The 22,109-nt window shown below is 31.9% G+C and overlaps 4 protein-coding genes across 6 annotated transcripts; 1 reads left to right on the top strand and 3 right to left on the bottom strand.

The window, feature by feature from the left end:
* Nucleotides 1,695–5,795, bottom strand: LOC109351629. Its single transcript, XM_019593150.1, has 6 exons — nucleotides 5,298–5,795; nucleotides 4,615–4,809; nucleotides 4,274–4,510; nucleotides 3,749–3,966; nucleotides 3,050–3,304; nucleotides 1,695–2,169 (listed from the first exon to the last, which is right to left on the bottom strand). The coding sequence occupies exons 1-6, from the start codon at nucleotides 5,596–5,598 to the stop codon at nucleotides 1,906–1,908; spliced, it is 1,470 nt and encodes a 489-aa protein (XP_019448695.1). The 5' UTR covers nucleotides 5,599–5,795; the 3' UTR covers nucleotides 1,695–1,905.
* LOC109353012 (LOB domain-containing protein 1-like) lies at nucleotides 7,674–9,413 on the bottom strand. 2 transcript variants are annotated; one of them, XM_019595202.1, is made up of 3 exons: nucleotides 9,215–9,413; nucleotides 9,012–9,184; nucleotides 7,674–8,239 (listed from the first exon to the last, which is right to left on the bottom strand). In XM_019595202.1, exons 1-3 carry the CDS (start codon nucleotides 9,234–9,236, stop codon nucleotides 7,931–7,933), a joined length of 504 nt encoding a protein of 167 aa, XP_019450747.1. In that variant the 5' UTR covers nucleotides 9,237–9,413; the 3' UTR covers nucleotides 7,674–7,930. The 2 variants fall into 2 exon arrangements, with proteins under 2 accessions (XP_019450747.1, XP_019450746.1); XM_019595201.1 differs by having other exon boundaries at nucleotides 7,675–8,239; nucleotides 9,012–9,411.
* On the top strand, nucleotides 13,372–15,959 carry LOC109351628 (DNA replication complex GINS protein PSF3-like). 2 transcript variants are annotated; one of them, XM_019593149.1, is made up of 7 exons: nucleotides 13,372–13,575; nucleotides 13,750–13,850; nucleotides 14,090–14,158; nucleotides 14,283–14,383; nucleotides 14,730–14,822; nucleotides 15,303–15,442; nucleotides 15,550–15,959. In XM_019593149.1, the coding sequence occupies exons 2-7, from the start codon at nucleotides 13,806–13,808 to the stop codon at nucleotides 15,657–15,659; spliced, it is 558 nt and encodes a 185-aa protein (XP_019448694.1). In that variant the 5' UTR covers nucleotides 13,372–13,575; nucleotides 13,750–13,805; the 3' UTR covers nucleotides 15,660–15,959. The 2 variants fall into 2 exon arrangements, with proteins under 2 accessions (XP_019448694.1, XP_019448693.1); XM_019593148.1 differs by having other exon boundaries at nucleotides 13,372–13,580.
* On the bottom strand, nucleotides 16,097–19,654 carry LOC109351627 (tetraspanin-3-like). The gene is made up of 2 exons (XM_019593147.1): nucleotides 19,088–19,654; nucleotides 16,097–16,638 (listed from the first exon to the last, which is right to left on the bottom strand). The coding sequence occupies exons 1-2, from the start codon at nucleotides 19,598–19,600 to the stop codon at nucleotides 16,294–16,296; spliced, it is 858 nt and encodes a 285-aa protein (XP_019448692.1). The 5' UTR covers nucleotides 19,601–19,654; the 3' UTR covers nucleotides 16,097–16,293.

Here is a 22,109-nt window from a genome sequence, read left to right as displayed (position 1 = left end):
GTGGATTGCACCTATCTGAAACTATAGTATGATGCTAATGTAGATGCTCATCCCAAAATGTAATTGAACTAAGCTACATCAAAGTTAAAAACATTTTTTAATCACAAAAGTTGCTCAACCGCAATTTAAAAGGAAATAGTTATATAAAATTGGGACACCCAAAAAAGATTAATTTGGTGTTGGGTGAGTGAGAAGATAAAGAGGTTGAAAACATATATGGCAATAAAAAAGACTAATAAGTATATATATTCATTATAGCATAGAATACATGGGATGTTATACTCTTTAGACAGGATGGTAGTTAATTAAAAGAGAATAAAGTATATTATAATACTAGAAGATAATTTATCTCATTTAGCTAGTAATAGTATAATATATTTATTATTTTGTTTAATTTTAAAAATATTTTTTTTGTAGAAAATAATTAAATATGATTCATGTCAAAATTTTAGTTGTTTAAAGAAATAATTTATCTCCTTAGGATTACTTGTCCAATTTTTATTTTATATCTAGAATTTTAAAAATGTTAAAATGTCGGGTCCATTTTTCATTTTTCATTGATTAATTAAAATTGAATGGTTTTACTTTTCTTTAATGAATAAGATGATTCTTTAATGAATAAGATGAATGGCTGACATCCCATGTGTTCGAGAAGAAGTGAAGAACAACACTGGTGGTGGCTCCACCGTGTCTGCCACTGACACCAACTGTTCCAAGAAGACTAGAGTTAGCACCTCATCTGGAACCTAGGTCATATACCCGATTCACCTTCTTCCATTTACCTTTCACTAATGTTAGACTCTTCTCAATGGGATTCCAAAAGAACACTTGTGATTGGTCAAAAAATATATATTTAAGTTAAAATTTAATTATTAAATATTTTTTTGACTAATCATGGCACACAAAGTGTGGAACAGCAGATGTATACTCCTTCTCCATACACCAGCAACAGTACTGCCGCATTCAACAACGGTGATGGCTGGTCATACTACAGCACCACCACTGCCCAAAGAGAGCACATGTTCTATTTCTCCGCAATCTCAGCCAACGACTTCAACAATGAAAGAAGAGAAGTTTAGGAAAGAGGGAAAGAGGGTTTGAGAAAGTTCATCATCCCCGAAGGTTAAGAAATGAAAGAGGTGAAGGTAGTAAAGTGCTAAATGTGTTAGTATTCTGTTTATTTAGGACGATTTAATGGATGAAGATCTCCTATACCTATTGGTGTCTCTAATGGTGTACCAAACCAATCAAAATGGGTTACTTAATTGTAATTTTTTATAAAAAACATAAATTAATATTTTATATTATTTCAAGAAATGCTATTGGTTAGGAAGAGGAGGACAATGTCTTTTTGGGACCGATGATCCTTGTCCCAATTTGACATGTACAATTTTTAATAATGTGGCAAGTTCTGATTGGAAGGATAGAAATTTTGGGAGAGAGAATCCTCATCCATACTGAGATATTTTATTCACTAATTAAATAGAAACACTCTTCACACGAAGAAAGTTTGGAGTAAAAACAGTGGTACAATACAGCCTCCTTAGGTTCCTATAAGACCAACTTGAAAGCTTAAGTATAATGCAACAAGAAGTTCCAAATATTCGTGCTATACTTAGACTAAAAGCAAGTTTTGTATTTCAGTTATGAAGAAGGGGAAGATAATAAAAGGAGCAAGACTACTTCTTAGTAAAGAATAATAGCTCCCAATGTATTTTTAAGAGCATATCAGTTCAAAGGCCCAAAAGCAAGGGCATAAATAGTGACTTTATTTTCTTTCCTATATCAGCTCCATTGGTTATTTGGTGATGAAGCAAAGCTATATGATATATACATGGTAAAGATATGATGTTCATCTAGAAAATGGGAACAAAAATAGGACATTTTATACTGTTATGTGTACTTCTAGTTTGTGACTTGATCACTACTGTTTAGTGCTTCTTGCTGTTCAATATTGGCTTCTAGGTTCGTCTGATCTACTTCCAAAGAAATACTGAGTGGGCCTTGCGGGGTTCCGAAGAGTGTAGTGAAAATTTGTCTGTGGCATTCATCACAAAAGTATATATAAGTGAAATGGCCTTCATATGGGAGTTTATGTATTGCAGCTCCAGGTAGTATGCGGTGCACAAAATCGGTCATTGACGGGGGAACCACTTTATCATCCATTCCCTGTTAACATAGCACAAAAATAAGTCAGATTTTCACCCAATAGCCAATAGTAGCATTAAATGGGAGATAAGAAACAAGAGACATTCCAGGCTTCACTGTATGAAACCATTAAATGTTTTACTTCCGCCCTAAATAAAGCAGTATGCCCGACTATTCGGAACTTCAAAAAAATCTGGTGTCGAAGAATGTAATAAAGATGATACTTGAAACAGAAATAGGCACTAAGGCACAAGACAAGTACTGGGAAAGACAAGCAAAAGAAAATATTTGTATAAGGGCATTTGTAATCAACTGACAAAGTGTTGCAAAATATAAGGTTAAGACAATTGGAACATAAACTATCTGAAAGAATAAATGAAGTTACTCCAAAATTTTCATAATGCTCATTGTATCAATTCAAGTAACATGATTGCCTGCCATATAGGCTTGCATGGGTATCATTTCTATCTTCCTTCGATTTTTCTGGTCAGAGTTGCTTTAAAAAAACATTTGAAAATTCAAGAAAACACTTCAAAAATGTTGAAAATCAGATCTGAATTGTTTAAACTGAACCAAAACATGCCTGCAATCATTTGGACATTTAAATTTGATGAGTTTTGTATTTTTTGAGATAAAAATATATTTTGTAATATTTGTCTATCAATTTATCTATGCTCATAAGTATGTTAATGATATTTTGATTTAAGATATTACCGTGTAACTTATCAAAAACTAAATAAAGTCCATATCCTTGTATTGTATCATTGCCGATAAATGTTTTGGGTTAAACTGGATTGGATTAGAAGAATGCAAGCATAGGACTCCGGAAATATGATTGAATGATTTATGTAAATGAATTCTGTATCGAGGGAGCATGGTGACCAAAAATATATTTACTCACTTGCCATATATGTATTGGACCAAGAAAGCCTGTATACTCATCCAGAGCTTCGACGAACATTGACTTAAGCCAAGTGAGCAGATTAGTCCTCTGTTTTATCTTCTGCAACTTGAGGTCTGAAAGGCTGAAACCCCAATTTGAGGCCTGCAAAGCAGCTTCCTCCACAAAGGGTTTCACATTTCCCTGCCTGGTTGATTCTTCCACGTCTCTTTGCCAGAATTCCTCATAGATTGGATCTTCCATTAGTGCTTTATCCTGAAAAGGGCATTGAGTTATTCCATGAGGAAAGGTACATGAAAAATATGGTCTTTGCCCTCAGAACCTACTTTTGGAAATGCGAAAGTTTTACATTACACATGATTAACTTGACTAGTGAGCTTAGGCAGAATGATTTCAAGGCATGTATGAAGGTATTTATTCCTATCGATTTCAATAAAAGTTCAACGATAATGAATGCTTTATTTTGATAAGTGAGCAAGACCAGAGAAGAACTGAATCATATATCAGGCCCCTCTATCTTCCATATACTCTAATCAGCAATCAATTTCATCTCTAATGGTTTATCCATCTCAGTGGGATATAGACAGACATAAAGCAGACATCCATAGAAATGTAGAAAACTTTATAAGTCATATATGGATATCAAATAGTAGACATATCGACTAAAAGACAAAAAGAGATAGGCAAAGTTTCCCTTACCCTCTTTCCTAGAGACAGTGACAGCCACCTATCAATCTGACCATGCTTTCCTGACAAGAAACTACGGCGATAGAAAAAAGCAAGAAATCTAGGACACCTCCTAGCTAAAAAGTACATGAATTGCTTTCTTCGTGTCCATTTGCTCCAAGTTTTCCGCCTTTCTTCCCTTGTCATGATAGGATCGTATGGATTCACCATGGGAGCAAACATGACTGCACCTGAGAGTTAATACTTGACAGATCAATCTCAAAATGCATAACGGGAAGGCCTATAGAAAAGGCCTTTATAAACAAGTTATTCACTTTAAACATGTTATTTACTTTACAGAAAGGGCCTTAATCTGACTCCAACTCAGTGAGCTTCATCTTTACTTTAAACAAGTTATTCAATATTTTAGATGGGGAAAAAGAACGAAAGGCCTAAAGAATACTTGCAAGTAGATTATAACTATTGTTTAAAATGTGAATGAACAATAGACTAACTAACTATTAAACCACAGGGCAAAAAAAAAAGAGCTACCAATACCTGCGAGTCTGTCAGGAATGTACCTAAGTGCAGCCCAGGCATGCATACTTCCACTTGAGTAACCAACAACCCAAAACTTGTTGACACCAAGAGCATCAGCCAAAACTGACATATCTGTTGCTGACGATTCCAGGTTTCGTGTGGAATGTGGATCACTCTCACCAAAACCAGGAAGATCATATGTCAGCAAGTGAATGCCGAACTCTTCAAGCAGTGAATCTTTAACTCCAGGAATCCCTAATTAAAAAAAAAAGATGTTTGAATGTGCATCAAATATAGCAGGACATAAAATTTAACTTCAAAGAAACTAGCAAGGCCTAAAGTTAACACTATAAAACAACCTGCAAAGCGAGAGGAAAGAAAAGCATGAGGGGCAATCATTGAAAATCTAGCTTTGTCAGCTGAAACACCCCGCTCCTTATATGCCATGTATCTTCCATCCGGAAGCACAATTCTGTCCGCAATAGGAGGATGTACAGACACTTGCTTCATCGGCGGGGTGGTGGATTGATCATGCTCAAAATTTACATATAACACTGCAAATGAATGAATCATGTAATCTACAAGTTTAGCAGAATAAACTTTATACATATGTTATACAATTAGCTTCAGTGAATAATTGAGAGTTAAAAATTATCAGACACCTATGGCTCCCATCCTAACTGAACCCAAAAAAAGGTTTATCAAAGGAAGCTATTAAAGATTTTTTAAATGTTGATTCCATAATATAAAATTTAGAGTGTTTTTTTTTTCCTACATGTATTCTCGAACTAGAGGCAATCATGTCCGAGCCGGGAACATCCACAGGTATGTGGGGCTGACTCTCCCAGCATACATTTTTTTTTCATCCAGAAGACTCGAACCCGAGACCTTGCTTAAGGGGAATCAAGCATGTACCACTTCAACCAACTTCCATTGGTAAATTTGTAATATTATTTGAATCTCCAATATCTAGGGATGTAATGTATATGGTAATTTAAGCAGAGAATTAATTATAAAAATAAATTAAAAAGAAAAATGATACCTGCAAAGGAAAGAAATGAAACGAAGAAGATAACGGACCAAACGTGAAGGGGATCCTTATCCTCAGGCAAGTAGTGATTAAAGAAACTCAACTTGTTGCATAACTTGTGACATGGACCTCGTAATTTCTTACCTACGTTAGAATCTTTTCCAAATTTCTTGTTTATGTATGAGTCCTCATTCATCAGACTCTGTTTGACTATGTCCCTGCACCCTTTCCCCAACTCCACCGCCATCTCCGCCGCACCTTTCATAAACTCCGTCACACACACCTTCACCTTTGCCCACTCCGCAGATCCCATAAAGTTTCTTTTTTTTTCTTTATTATTTAATGGGTTTTAATTTAATGTGGTGATGGAGAAAAGGGAGTTATGGGAATGAGAGTGAGAGTGATACAGTGATGGCGTAAAGTGTTGACAAAGGAAATGGACCCAAAAAGGAAATAACGAAGAAGGAGAAAAAGGTGTCGGGTGAGAAATTTTGCATAGATTTAAGGATGAAAAACTGTTAATAGAGATAAGTATTTATTTGTCCATATTTTTAGAATTTAATATTCATCTATAATGTAAGAGTTCCTTATACTGTCAATAAATTATTTATAATTAAGTTCTTGACTATTATCAACTTTCAAATAAAAGTAATACAAATACATAGTTTTAAACTCATATTTTTAATAGTAAAAATATAACTTCATATAAAAATAAAAATTTCAGAGCTGTGGATTGGTTTAATTGTTATTGGAAATCATGACATTATTTATTATTACTTCACATTAAAAGTTAGTCTGTAAAAAGTAAAATTAAATCTGTCGGTATTGGGTAATATAAGGACATTAATTAATGTGATGAAGTAGATAAAGTAATGATTTTGAGTAGTTGAAAATGAATAAACGGAGTAGTATAATAAATATAAGTGGTTATTATTTGTTCCTAACATTTGTCTACTATATTGGGCGATAGGTGATGATTGTGAGAACTGAGAAGTGGAAAGTTCTTAATTGACAACGAGGAGAACCTGATCAAGAAATCGCGTTTCTGGGAGGAGCGTGCTTCTTACGTCACGGACTATTATATTCATATATAAGCATTAATGCTTTATTTGGTTAATAAGAGAAAATAAGAAGAGAGAAAGAGGTAAGAAAGAAAGAGGTGAGAAAGAGAAAAAGAAGAAATAGAGTAGATTTTTATGATGTTTGGTATAAGAGGAGAATGAGAGAAAATGAATAGAAAGAGATATTTTCTTCTCTTTCTCTTTTGTTTGGTTGGGTAGAAAATGAGAAGATAGAGATGATATTATGATTCAAATGACTAAAATGTCCATAAAATAGAGAGAAAATTATTATTTTATTATTAATTAAAAATAAATGTTATAATTTTAAATTATATATGTTATTATAATATCAATTAACTTTTTTTAATTGATAATTTTTTATATTAAAAAAAGGCCTATGTATATTAGTACTATTTAAAACTAATAAATAGAGAAAATAAACAAGATTGAATGATATTTTTGAGATTTCAACAAAAAAAATTCATTCTCGCTTCCCTTTCTCTCCAAAGTAGTAGAGAATTCATTTGTAGTGGGTCCCACCCACTTTTTCTTCTCTTCCCTCTTTTTCTCTTCTCATCCAAAGGAGAGAAATATTCACATTCTCTTCATTCTCTCTCACCCTTTTCTCTCCGCTCTATTTCACCTCAAACAAAGAAAGACTAAAATATTAGATTGGATTGGGATCATCTTTGGGGGAAATTTATCGCCATAATTTTAAATATTTTTAATAAAAAAATATTCTCATTCTCCTCCTAAAAATAGCTTCACTCTAATATATTACTCTATTAATTGAATGTCCATAGTAACCACAACTTAAATGTAATTATGTTGGTAAGAGTAACATCAATAGTTTTTTATCTTAACCAAATAAAAACATTATTATTTTATTCTTTATTATGTCATTCTTATTTTCTGATTTTTGTTTTAAATAAGAATAATTATTGGTTATTCTTAGCCAAATGAAAGTGATGAGAGAGGTAGATGACGTGGGAAACGTAAGAATAAAGATCACACAACTCCATTTATGTCCCATTTTCCTGTCTCGGCCTAATAAAAAAGTAACAATTAATCAAAAGAAAAAATTTAAAAACATAAAATAACAAATTTACATTACTTGGAGAAAGTTTATTGGCTAGGAGCATGAGAGCACACTCATTTTGGGACAGATGATCCTTATTCAAAAGGTATATATTGTGGGACTCAAATAAGAATAGTATTTGTCATTGTGGGAAAAAATACATATTGTTCTTATTTCATAATAAATTATAACAAATTATAAAATAATATATGTATTTGGTGCTAGAAATGCTGGAAGAGATTAGATCCCAAATTTCATTCTTAATTTTCTCCATACTAATTGATTCCTCCAAACTTATCCTTAGGAAACAGTCGATGGAACACTATTTGTATGTTTATGTATATGTTATATGTTGTATATAATATTAAAAGGGAATAAGTATTTCCTGGTGCAAGGAAAAGTTATCTCATCCAACTAGTAAAAATGTTACAAATGTCATACTTTTGTTGGATGGAGGAGGTAAGTTATCTCCTTACACGAGGAGATACCTTATTCTCATCTATCTTTCATGTCCAAAGAGGCTCCCATAATAGGCTAGTGTTCTCCTCATAGAAATTATCCAGTGATTGTTGTGGTGATAATTCCTGTGGACTTTGTGCTGCTTCCATGCATATTAGATTCATAAGATTAGTTTGCTGAACTTGCATGTTTACAATCTCAGCTTGTGCCTTCGCTAATTGTGCTTCAAGCTCATTGACCTGATTTTGGAGGTGACAAATTGCACCTGCACAACCATAAATTGGGTCTCTAAGTCTTGCAGTAGCCTCATAAACCATGCTGCTCGCTGCATCAGCTCTTTCAGATTCTTCAAGTTCCTGAGAACATCAAACAAACAAAAACAAAGTCAATTTAGGTCGAAAGTGCATTCTAATTTCAACCCTTTAGGAATTATAATAGACAAAATATTCAATGACTTCGATTGATAAAATTATATTAAATTGAAAAACACACACTTGTTTAGTACTGTCTATCTCTTAACTTTTCAATGTGAAGACTTGGAACACTATACCTAACCTTATTCTAGAGTTAAACACATAGGAGTGTTACTACTAAGTCCCCGTTAGCATATCCTCTTTTCTAGAATTTTCATGTTCTTATATATCTAATTTATCAAACTTTATAAAATAATATTTTTTATTTTTAATTAGATGAAACTTTCTAATTAGCTTGGGACACAAAATAGAACATGAATAAGGACAAATATATTTATTCGAGGCAATATATAATGCCAACTTGCCAAGTATGCAGCTCCATTTGTCCAATTTTATCCACTCTCTACCATGTGTTTTCTATTAGTAATACCCCCTAAGTGGTAGGTAAATTATTTGGATAAGGTTATTCATTAATATTGCCATATACTAGTCTTATATTTGTACTCATGGAGAATAAGCGAAGAACTACAACTGAAAATAATGGAGTGGTTCTCATAGATTGTTATTACACCTGACACATGTTGCCGTTTTGACTAAAAAAACGTTGAACCAATAACTCTATGTTCTTATAAATCAACATTAAAAAATAAGCAGTGAAAATGGATAAAGAGTGACAATAAATAATGTAAGAACATTTGTGTAATTAATTAAGTACCTGTAAGAACTTGATGATGTTGCTGGCACCAAAGACACGATGGGCAATGATAAATTTAGCAGGTTGAGTGGGAGGGAAATAAGGTGCCAACACACATTTCTGAGCACATCTTCTTCTCAAAATCTTGCATGCAGCACAAGGGCTCAATACAACTTGAGGAGTAACTGAAAGGGAAGATAATAAGGAATTAGAAGCAAGGGTAGTGTTTGTGTCACAATTCTCCATATTCCTCAGCTTTTTTTGTTTCTTTATGTTTGGCTTCTTCTTTGTGTGTTTTAGAGGCACAAAGGTAGAAAGAAGGGTAAAAGTGTTGGTGGGGTTTGTTTGGAAGCCAAAGCTTGTGTTTTTATAAAGAAAAGTGATTTTATCACTTCTTCATTAGGTGTGTGGATTGCGATGCCTTCTTGGCTCATAGTATGAAAATAAATTCTTCAACTTTGAAAAACCCTTTTCAAAACAAATTCTGCTTGTATTTTTAATAATAATTGACCAATTTAAAAGGATTATTATTAATAATAATAATCACCCCAAGTAATTTCTTTCCACGTGGAAGCAATTTTGAACTTTTCCACAGAAAGCTACTCTTTGTGGTTTGCCTAACTTTCCTGTTAAGTGTTTTTCCTTAAGTTATGAAAAGAAACCAATGAGAGTAACATGTCCTCTTCAGTCTCCAGCTTTACAGGATTCAAAAACCAAAGAAGCTAATTTTAAAGTTTGTTTATGAGTTTTATGAGTAAACCAAAGAATCACTTGACACCATATCTTGCTCAAAAACTCATGACATCAAGTATATGGGTCTTCCCCTTAATAAGCATTTCAACTTATCCGTTATTTTATAATGCAAGACTTCTTTGATCCGGGGAAAAATGGTTTATATGAAGATGCTATATTATGTATCTGAATGTTAAATTGCTCAAGACAATTCAATTATTTCCTAGCACAGTTTGTTTTAGTGAGTTACTATCAGAGTTGCTGCCACCACTGAAGACAAGGCTATCTTTCTAGTTATACTCCCTTAACCACCACTAATTGACTCTGCCACAACTAAGTGTCTTTTTGCAAAGAAACATACACGTATCTATTATTCTAGACTTCATTATTCTGACATATGATGTAAAAAAAAATAAGGGTTCAAAACTTTTACTTTTATGAATTAAATAAATTAAAATTTTACAAAATTATTCCTAGTCTCACATTTTAGTATCGGAGGGTCCAGTATTAAAGATCATTTGATTTATTGTGGAGAGGTTTAATAGGCCACAACGTGGGACAAGGTTGGTGGATAGTGGTTCAGCTCGTTGGACACACCATGGACAAAAAGGGTTAATAGGCCATATAACATACATATATATAGCTCCAATTTTCTGTTCCACAATGGTTATTTACATTATTCTATATGGAGTTCTTAATTAAAGTATTATTTTGAACTTTGGAATTCTTTTTCTAGCTTGTGATTAAAATTTCCACTTGTTGGAAAATTTAAATTTAAGTTTTCAAAGTTTGCGGTGGAAGTAGTTGGACCTTTGTTTTAGTAACATTTTCTTCCCCATTTGCTGCTCTAGATTAATCAGCCATGAAAGAGTAATTTCTTGAGCGTGTGGACTTTAAAAGAGAAAACATTAGCCAACTCCACTTTACACTTTACTCCCACTATAACCAAGTCATATTTTTTCAACACTTAAATTAAACATGTACCATCATATAATGAAGATGTAGTGGATAGTGTACAGAGTAACTATAATATTTATAGCCATGTTGAATAGTTATGTCTAGAAATCATGTTGAATTATGGTCGTACTATAACATTCTAACATGTGTCCTTTGTAAATTCCAAGTGCTTTTTGTTAATGTCATGTGGTATCAGTATAATATACCTTTTTGCATTGATTCATCCTCATCCTTTTCTCGCACACTTAATAAATGCAAAGTCCAGAGTCCTTTAAGTTTTGGTCTTTGATCAAATATGACTCAAAAGCTAATGAGTCGTGAAGCTCAGGGCACAGAGCTTGGTGAGGTGTTGAGCAAAGAGGACTGTGATCAAACACATTCACAAGACTAAGATTAATACAAAAAAACTTTCACTATTAACTTACCAATTATGGCATTTCTATAACATAATTGAAATATAACAGTAGTTAGATATATGCTCCCTTCCAAGACGAACCGGGTAAACTTATTGTTACCCAGAAATATTGAAGAGTTACAAGTGTGACATTACATATTGAACCAAAATCTTAAGATAATAATTTTATGTGTCTTTTCCACTTCTAAATTATGTTACTCATCCACTCATATTCATCCAATATGTTTAAGACTTCATACTAGTAAACTCAACAATTCTCTCCTGTTGAGTACCACACACTTACTGGTGTACTTCCCATTAAATTACCATGTTTCACTCAAATTATCAGTTCTGATACTACTTGTTTGACTAGACTACAACTGAAGATCCTCTAACTACTATAGAGTTTCATTGTTATCAGGGCATGAGAAGAGTGAATAGCGAGAAATGAGACACTACTTAAACAAAAACTTTAAGATAATGTTTTTATAGTTTTTCACTTATACACTTAAATAAATCCAACAAAATTTATGTATGATAGGGTAATTTATGAATGATAATTAATTTATTTGATGTTTATTTGTTAGGTAAAACTTTAAAAACATGTTCCCTTAATTTTATTACTTTAAAAAAATTGTCATCTTTTTGGAACAGACAAAGTATTATATATTACTACATGTTATGATTTGTGCTATTTTTTATTTTAAATGTCTTTGAAAAACTTAACATCTTTTGATATTTATTTTGTATTTCATATCTTTTAGAATAGCTTAAGGCTAATCCTCATATTATAGTGGTGGTTTGGTAAAACAGGTAAACATACCAATCAAATCCTTGACACGTAATGTTTGACATAGTCCACCTCTACTATGACTAACCAGTAACCGATAATTTATGACACTACATTTTTATTTGACTTAAATATTATACTGCTACTTAATACTATATTAATTTGTGTGTTGTATTTATATCTAAACAGTATGGTGTTTAATATATTTCAAAACACATCATATTTAAATATCAAAATTGTATTGTAATCACGTATGCATCTGTGTTTTCAAGCTATGAGCAATGGTTGCAACTTGTCACCATTAGAATGATCAAGTTTTTGCCTCCAAACTTTACTATTGTAGATGATTAATATTATAAGTCCACCAGGCTAAGTCCAGAAAGACGACATATAGTATCATATTTTTGTCAATTATGAATGAGCATGACTCGACTCTATCTGTTCATATGATTTGTTCGATTGTCAGGTTTTATTAGGATTGAACTAAAGTTTAAAGATTAGACTCATCAATATTTAGGTTCAGGTAAAGGACAACATATGACATATTTCATCTCATGGTCACTTATTGGTCAAATGTTTATATGTAGAATTCCATTTTGTATAGATTAATGACATGTTTTTGGGCTCAGAATATCATATTGATGATTCTCTATTTTTTTAATGATGCATATGTAAATGATCAATAAAATATATATGTCATTTCATATGTGAAATTATATATTCAAAATAATTAATATTAAGAAAATATTATCTAAAATTATATGCATTTAATTGAAATAGGGTTACGGTGAATTTAAAAGTTAATCTAACTCACATTTGAAGTTGAGTTAATCTTCTAGTTTATATTAAAAAATAATATGATTAATATGTAGTATCAGGTAATAGATAAGCTTTCTTCGACTTAGGCTCACCTCTCGTGTGCAAGTTATTAAAATAAACTCATGAAAGTGAATATAACTTAATTTCCGAGGAAACTCTTGAGTAAATATTTACCTAATACCTCTTCATATTTAAATATCTAGTGTTAATATAAATATTTATATACAGTTAATATATTATTTATTTGTATTATTATTTTTGAAAAATTAATCAATAATATATATAAAATGATAAATGATATAATAACAATTATCTATATCTATACTATTAATAAAGGGAAAACACAAAATAACCACTCATCATGGTGTAATTTGTCTCCTGTTTTGCCCTCAATATCTTTTTATTTATACCAAAAAACCATATAATATTATTTTCTTATTTTATCTTTATTATATTCTTATTTTAAAAGTGTATTTAAAAGATTGAATATTAGACCAATTGAATAAATTTAACCGTAAATTTAGCGCAAAAAATTATATTTAAATTTATAAAATACAAACTATACATTATAAACGATATAAAAGTAGGTTGACAAACACGATAGTGCATGTCAATACACTAGAAATATATAAAACTTTTATACATTCCATATATTCTTTCTAAAAAATGACATTGTAGTTTTTTATGAACTGTTCTCAAAGCCCAAATAGCTCTAAGATAAGTAATCTATAAAGTCTACCTAAGTTTCTTGGTCGCACGAAAATTCCTAATTTTGAAAACACGCGCCAAGTTTGTAAACAGTGGTTAACCCTAATTCTATTTTCCTTCCCCAAATATGTCTTTTCTTCATCTTGAAATCAACTGACACAATTCTCCAAATTGAAGTACCTGGAGTGAGGTTTTTCCCTCTTCTTCTGTAATTGACTCAATTCTTTTGTTTTATTGGCTTCTCTTTAATTCTTACTCTATGCACTATTTGAGATCTCAACTCTCTGCTATTTTGTTTATTTACTCAGTTAATGAATGTAACGATACATGTTTTGACCTCAAATTTTCTCTATATGCAGTTCTTACTTTCGATTAGTTAAAGAGTGTGAGATAGAGCAGTAATCTGAAGGATTCGATGACAAAGTACTACGATATTGATGATATTATCACCGAGGAAGAGGTGAACTTCACACTCTTTCATTTATTTTACTATTTGCTTCCATTTTATAGACACACACATATGTGTTAGATTTAATGAGGGATTATAGTTTTAATTTACTGTTAAAATTTGAAAATTAATGATAATGTGATATAATTAGTTATAATTATCCTCATGATGCTTTTTATTACAACAATGAGGAAAAATGCAACCTAATTGTCTTATTCTAATACTTTGATTGGTTATGTTTTTGGTCGCAGACTGTTTCAGTTATATTTCAAAAGGCAGCATCTGGAGTGGGAATAGATCCAAGTGCTGAAACAGATTTTGTAAGAACAATTCACACTTCTTTATATTGTATTTCAGAAAGAGAGAAATGCTAGCAGTGGTACCGGATCACTGCTCGGCGGAACTCCATATCGTTTACTTGACATTTGATTGTTTGATTTTCAGATTGAAGCTGGTTCAAAAGTTGAACTTCCATTTTGGCTTGCTCATGAGTTACAGTTGAGACAAGCAGTGTCAGTCAATGTTCCCCCCTGTTTCAATCAAAAGTAATGATCATTTGATTCCTTTTTGCAACTGATAAGCAATATCTTTTCTTTAGCCCTGTTTTACATGCAGCATTTCAAATTAGTTTGTTGTTAAATGCATGATGTTCTATGGAACTATGGATACATGAAAGTTTTTCAACAATCCATTTACATGGTTTTCATAGAAGTTATAAAAACTAATACCAGTGTATTCTTGCAAGTCTGCATTGGCTTTTACATCCAAAAGTACTAGAGCAATGTTGATAGCTTGATGGTGCTGTTATTGGAGTGCTTAACATTTAAGTTAAAACTTTTTACTGTTGTTGTCCATGCATTTGCACTTATAATTGGCAGTTCTTGATTTCAGAACAAGGCTAGAGATCCAGGCTGATTCTGCAAGTGTGGATTTGAGGTCTAGATGTCCATTCTTTTATGAATTTGGTTGCAAGATAGCGCCCATGTAAGTATCACTTGTGCGGTTATGCATATAAATTGTTCTGCTATGCATTTCCTCTTGTAGCCCAACCGTCATTCTACCATCATACCTAAAGTTAAAAGAAATATTCCCAACTGGCCCAAGCTTTGTGCAAATAAACAATGCTTTACATAGACTGTCATCGGTTTGGCCAGCCATCAGCATTGAAATTTAGTGTATTTTGAAATTTTGACTGAAACGCAACTCCATAGTCTCCATTCTTCGTGTTTATTATACACAACTAACCTCAATATAAATATGGAGAAGTGCACATTTGATATTTCCTTTCATTACTACTTTTTAAAATCAGATTAATTCAAAATCTTAGAAGTGTTCGTATCTTTTTAGTTACACTATAGTTGAAATATAGTTAAATTGTATTTGCCTTGTCATTCTTCATGCTAATATGCAATTACGTTTTTCAGAATTTTATTCATTTTTTAATTTATTTTTCATTTATGGCAGAGTTGCCGATAGAACCATCGGGTTTTTGTTGTTATCTGCATTTAAGAGTAGGTACAAGGAAGTCCTCACCAAGGCACATACCGCAACGTTCGCAGCTGGTTCCAAATTCTGGACTATTTTGACAAAAGAAGAGATCAATTGTAAGACTCGTTCTACTTACTAATTCATTTTTGTGGTCACATTCTTTTTCCCCTCATGCTGGAAGATTTTGATTTAATTTTGTGTTTGCTCTAATGCTTTTTTGTAGTGTATGAGACAGCTCAATCTGCAATGGCATCCTTCAAGAAGTGGCGAATGGGGGGAGCCAGATTTCAGGTAGCTTCTATTCTGAGAAGAAAGAGAAAATCAACTGAATAGCTGTTTTCTAAACTTAGTACATGTTTTATTTAATGAGGCTTGTGCAAGTTGTGTTGAAGAATGGGCAAAAATTGTTAAATTATTTATGATAACCTTGTAAACTAAACACAGTCTTTCCAATGTAAATCATTGGCTTGAGGGTATGAATACAATAAATTTGGCCACTGAAAAAATGCACAAAACAACCTTGTACATATGGCAGTTGAATTTTGTGTATCACTGCTCTTGTGCTTGTTCTGTATTTGGCGGCACTTGAACAATTATTACCTTAGAATTGATAAACATAGGATTTACTTCCAACTCCATAAACTAATGTAGTTTTGATTCCAATTTTTCAACCTGAAAGTTGATCTGGCATGATACCAAAGAACTGAAGCCCATATTATACTTGCAGTTAAATCTAAGATATTTCTCCTAATTTATAAAACAACCAATACTTAATTGCAACAAGATAAAAAACTGAGTGTCTTCGAAGTAAAAGCAAAAGTTGTAAATATAACAAATACACTCAGACTTTCAATATTTAACCTAGATTATTTTACGGGGGTTTAATACAGATATGGGTAAAAGGCCCCAAAATCCTAAATACACGCTGAAAGCCTTTGTCATCTAAATAGTGCTGGGTGTGTGCTGCCTAAAGATGAAAATGGCTAGGTTGTGACTTTGTCATCCTTGCTTCGCCGTAAGATTCATCGTTATCCATCCTGCGGTTGTTCCTATATGCTGCGCAAGCAATTATGTAAGCAATTACAAGGATGATCATAACAATAATGTTGATCACTGAAACCTTCCTCCAGCTTTTGCTGACACTAGCTAGCACCCCAGCTTTGCAAGAGTCACAAGCATAGCAAAGCTGTTCTTGGTCATTGCTCCACTTAGTGCAGTCTTGGTTGGCTGGCATCACTCCATTTCCTACGCTCCACATTGTCTCATTCATATAGGTATAGCCACAATCTGTTGGGGGCTTGCAGCAACCAGACTTCAGACACAAAAGGAAAATAATACCTCAGTATATGTATCACATGGCATACGGTTTTAGAACCACAATGTTTATAACCCAATAAACAGAAACTGGAAATGAATTTCGGTTCCAAGTTTTGAGTTTTTTTGTGTACATGTGGGACTAGTTATAAATTCGGGAATGATTTGAAATTTGAACAATAGAAAATTAGAAACTGAAATTGGCCCCAAGTGTTTTGAGAATAAAGGATTTTATATTTGTCTTAAAAATTATATATCCTCCTATAGCATAAGATTATTAATGATTAATGATTTATTTACAAATGATATATATGAGTTTCTTATTGTGTAGAAGGATATAATTACTCATTTGTTTTTTTGTGTCCTACTAAACAGTCTAAACTATGATTGTCCTTTGTCTTTCACCTAGAAAAATGTTGTGGTTTGCAATCAAAAGGACAAAAGGTGCTTTGTTTGGTGGCACAATGCTTTGAGCATGGATTGCAATTTGTGCGGACCAGGCACCAAGCTAAATATAAGGACCAAATTTCCAGTGTTTCATCTACCAATTGAAGCAAAACACGCTAAGATAATAAGATAAGAAAGTTGTCTAGTCATTCTAAAAGTTGAAAATTATGTCAGGTTTGAAAAGAAGAAGGCTGAGTGAGACAAACCAACTACCATTATGATGTACTATGCTAGAAGCGTATATCATAAAAACACTGACATACCAGTATAAAAGGTAGGTAGTAATATTAATCATTGATATACATAAAATTGCAACAATATTGAAATTATACTGCATAATGTTTACTTATCTATTTTTTAATAAAATGGTACTTATATCACTTTTTATATAATGAAATATAGCAACCAATTAAGAAATTGTTCGAATAGCATTATTGGATAATAATAATAATAATTGGGTTGGGCGAATCATGGTTAGGATTCCTTCTTGCTTTACATTCTTGGTTTCTTGTTATGTATTGTCGCGATGCTATCAAACAGAAAGGAGAAAGTATATCACATAAAAGAAAATCATAAAGATAAAAGAAGTACAAAAAGGCTACCAGACCCAACACTTCAAAAGTTTAAATGGTGAATATTCTGGTGAATTAGGGGAGGTTGTAAAAAACAGAAAGGATCTCTCATAAGTTTCAAATTCTTAAGTAGCTGCCCTAACATTTTCGGTTAATTTCAATAAATAAATAACACTCGATATAAATTTCAAATCAAATTATATTTCATTTTTGCATTCAATTATATCAACTCCATTCAAATTTTGGCAATTACATTATGTCAAGAAATACAGAGATTCTAATTATGTTTTATGGGTATATACCATTATTGATTTATTCAACCATACAACCCATTCCTTAATCTGCCGACGTGACCACCGCCTCATATGGCCCTACCACGATAACTCACTACCAATATGTCACATCTAACATCTCATAAAACTCTTCTACGCTTTCTTTTTTAACCTTTTCATCACTATTATATACTTTATTAGAAATATCTTTCCATAATATCTTATATTTTGGTCACAATATCTTCCGTTTTTGGAGGTGATGTTAAAATATAAGATACAAATACGTAAAAATCAAAGCAAAAATATATAATGTTTCTTATCTCGCAATGAGGCTACCACAATTTCAAATGTTCATCAATTATCACCCCCTTTTATTATTATTGTGAGTCCATATTTTCAATATAATTTTGACCCACTAAGGGTTGCATTCAATTGGACCAGCGACCATAATTTTCGGGAGTCCAACCCATGATCCCCACGTGCTTCATAGTTCATTGCAGATAGAACTACAAGTCAGATGAACCAGTCAATCCAACACACGCACTTTATTTCATTCAACTTCTTTCTCTTAGTGCAGTAAACAAAATAGGACTACCCATACTTTCTTTAAAAGCAATAAACAAAAAATATCAAGAAAAAATCTAACACTCTTTTTTAGTTTTTTGAAGTTTTTTTAGTACTAATCTCACCTTTTGGATAAAGAACTAATCTTTTAGGATTCATAGTTATTCATTCTAATAAGTATCATTCACAGGAGTCGAACTCTCTCGACCAGTAAAATCTTACACCACTAAAATGTACTTTAATTTTTAAATTCATTTATTATGTAATGTAGTTTTTAAGATTAACTTTATTGAGTTTGTAAATTGGACTAATTCAAACACTAAATTGCAAGCAAACAATAATGAAGTATCAAGTTGTTAATTTCTCCATCTAAAAGCATAAAAAAAAACAGGAAAACACCCCAAAATAAATAAATAAAATCCTCCAAACTGAAACATACCCCAAGTCCCTTCCTTCTGAGAGTTTTATATATACATAAAAAAGCATTAATCTAGCATTAAGACCCAGATTTAAAATATAACTCAGCAGTAGAAATGAAGTAGCCAAAAATAGAAAGGAAAAAGTAATGATTAAAGTTTAAGGGCTAATGTACCTGAAGAGATGTAAGAGTTCTAAGGTAAAACATATCAGCAGTTTCAGGCACCCCATTAAAATTTCTGGCCAACTTTCTACAAGTCTTAGAGTCCCTAACACAAGAACTAATCTTTCCCCAATAGCTATCACTTGCCACACGCTCCTCAAGCCACCCTGAATAATCTTGAAGGTAATAATCCAAGTAACCATGGTTCATGACCCTTCTACCAGACCCTTTATCAGTGACAACATAAGCAAATATTATGAACCCAATAAGCACAGCTATGATTATGAACATGACAACGAGGTAGAGTCTCATGAGGAATGTGTTGCGGTAACATGATCCTGCGAAACCAGCTAAGGATATGACCATGATGCTTATTCCTATTATGATTAGAGGCCATTGAAGGAATTGAAGACAATCTGTGTTGTTGGCTCTGCTACTTAGCCATATTCCACCACCTAGGATTGGGATTGATAGAAGAAAGGTTACGAAGTTTAGTGCACCTATTAAATGGTTGCTTGTTCTCATTTTTTCACTCTTTTTTTTCTAGTGTTACTTATGAGACCATATACATCAAATGCTGCTTTATATATTCATTTGTTAGATGCCAAAGTGGATGACCAGTGTCCTATATTATATTATTTAGTTTAATATTCATCCCCTCATTTTATTATTTTTATTTAAATTTTAATAATAATTGATGATAGAGTGAAACTTCTGTATTAAACTCAACCATACCATTGATTTAGTGATTAATGTTACTAGCAGGCACTGCACTAGAAACATGTGTCTATTGAATTCTTGTAACGAATGAAAACCCTGCTCAATGTCAAATGATGTCGGTTGGTCGATTCCAATTTACATGATACTGAATTAAAATTGAGTCGGACTCCTCTCCATTAATGGAGAGACAAAGTGCAATTTTTCCTTAAGTTTGAAAAGTAAATTTGTCTTATCATAATAAACATAAGGGTATAAATATAAATGTACATGACATTTTCTTTGGTTTTTGGCATCACTTGTCTCTCGATTACTGGAGAGGAATCTCATTCATTAAAATCCAATTTAACGGGGAAGTTACTGATAACGCGTGCGGATCAGTCACAGATAAAGCATTCTGCATATATAGCCAAGCAACTAGTGTCCCTTTCTCATTTTGGTTTCATCGTCAAATATTTTATACATCCAATAAATTATACACCATTGTTTCTATGCATAAAAAATAATTGCCGACCACTCAAATTAGGCATATTTCTTTATTTTTAAAATCTAGAAACTAGATTAATTATTTTTCCTCCTCTTGTTTGACTATTCACTTTTAGTATCCATTCAAACTTGTATCACTTCATAATATATTTTTTTATTAAACAACAACTTATATTTTGTTTGATTGCAAAAGAAGAAGAAAAAAAAGTGAAATGACCCGTGAGAATATTGGGTGAGCATTTTTTATCCTAAAAATGTTTACTCAATGTGTCTGTCTTTGATTAAAAAATATTTAACTTAAATACATTTTTAATCAATTACAACAAGAAATATAAACATATTTTATGAAATATGAGATGTGTTCATGATAATATTAGTCTTGCATCGTTTTTTGGAGAGAAATTATGCATCCATTAATATGAAAGAAGATGGAAAAAATAGAAAAGAAAAAGTATACATTTAGTTACTTAAAAAATTACAACTAAAAAATGATTTTCTTATTTGAAAATAACAAAACTAGTCTTGAAATTCAGTTCGAATATACAAAAGAGTTTTTAGAAAATATAAAAGGGTAAATTTTAGAGGTGGAACCCGCACATTTCTTGTCTCATTAGCAAAGACCTCTTTCTTCTAAAAAGACTTTCCTACCAAATAAAAGGACGGTAATATGGTAAAACAGGCAGCTTTCCGTATCCAAACTCGTATAATTTGTGGATACTCACACGAGTAGCAATATTCTATGGGTACCTAATAAGTTTTTACGTTTAAATATATATATTTATATATATATTTTAGTAATTAATATATGTAAAATAATTATTAAATGAATAATAAATTTTATCATTGTATTCAATTACTAAAGTTAATTATAAAATAATAATAAATAGATAATATATAATTATAATATAATAAAAATTGTAATATATATATATATATATATATAAATTATTTAATTAAAAAACTAAATTTATAAATATGCAGGTACTCACTGGATAGGTATCATAAGATTTATTCTCACCCATAAGTTATTTTTACTGATACTAGTTGCGAGTATTTTAGTGGGTACCCACTGGCCGGATATTTTTGTCATCTCCAACCAAATATGATGTTAAATTCCAAGATAAATAAAAGTTATGGAAAAAGAAGAAACACTCGCTAAATCATACCCAGAGCTAAGAGAGGGTCATATCCAAGAAATGGAAGCCAAGGTTTGTTTTTTAGTAGAACTAATTTGCAAACAAGTCAACAGCTTGATTCCAAAAAAAAATGTACGTCAGTGAAGTTTTACATGGAGCAAGCAAAAAACTGAGAAAAAATAACAACCCAAAAAGTTTTTTTTGTGGGAATTTGAGAAAATAAATGGTGTATTAATCTTAAAAATTAGATTCCTTTTCTTGTGTGGGATAGAAATTTGGGCCGCTATGTTTTAGATCGAACCTCAATAGCCCGAATAAAAAATGTTGGTGATCAATGAAAATGAAAAAACTTGCCCAAAGTCGAAGAAGACCAAAATTTGAAGAAGGATGACATGGGGTTTGTCCTGATCGATCGTTCTAGCCCATGTTCGATAGATTTCATATCAAAATATCCCAAGATTACGAGATCTATTAAGGGTGTCATTTTCATGTGTGAACCTACCCATTTATTATGCCAACCCACATATGTTACATTAATTAGTGTACTGATTTCTGATTGGATGACATGACTACAAATAAAAAAGTGATTAATTTGATAACGTTGAAAACTTTTTTTTTGGTGTATGTGCTTGTGAATATGCCCACGCATATGGGTAGTTCATATGATAATATTGTAAAAATTGGTTCGTGCTGAG

Source organism: Lupinus angustifolius, chromosome LG07, assembly GCF_001865875.1.
Source record: "Lupinus angustifolius cultivar Tanjil chromosome LG07, LupAngTanjil_v1.0, whole genome shotgun sequence".
Classification (NCBI taxonomy): Eukaryota; Viridiplantae; Streptophyta; class Magnoliopsida; order Fabales; family Fabaceae; genus Lupinus; species Lupinus angustifolius.
This window is presented reverse-complemented; position numbering and strand designations above follow the sequence as displayed.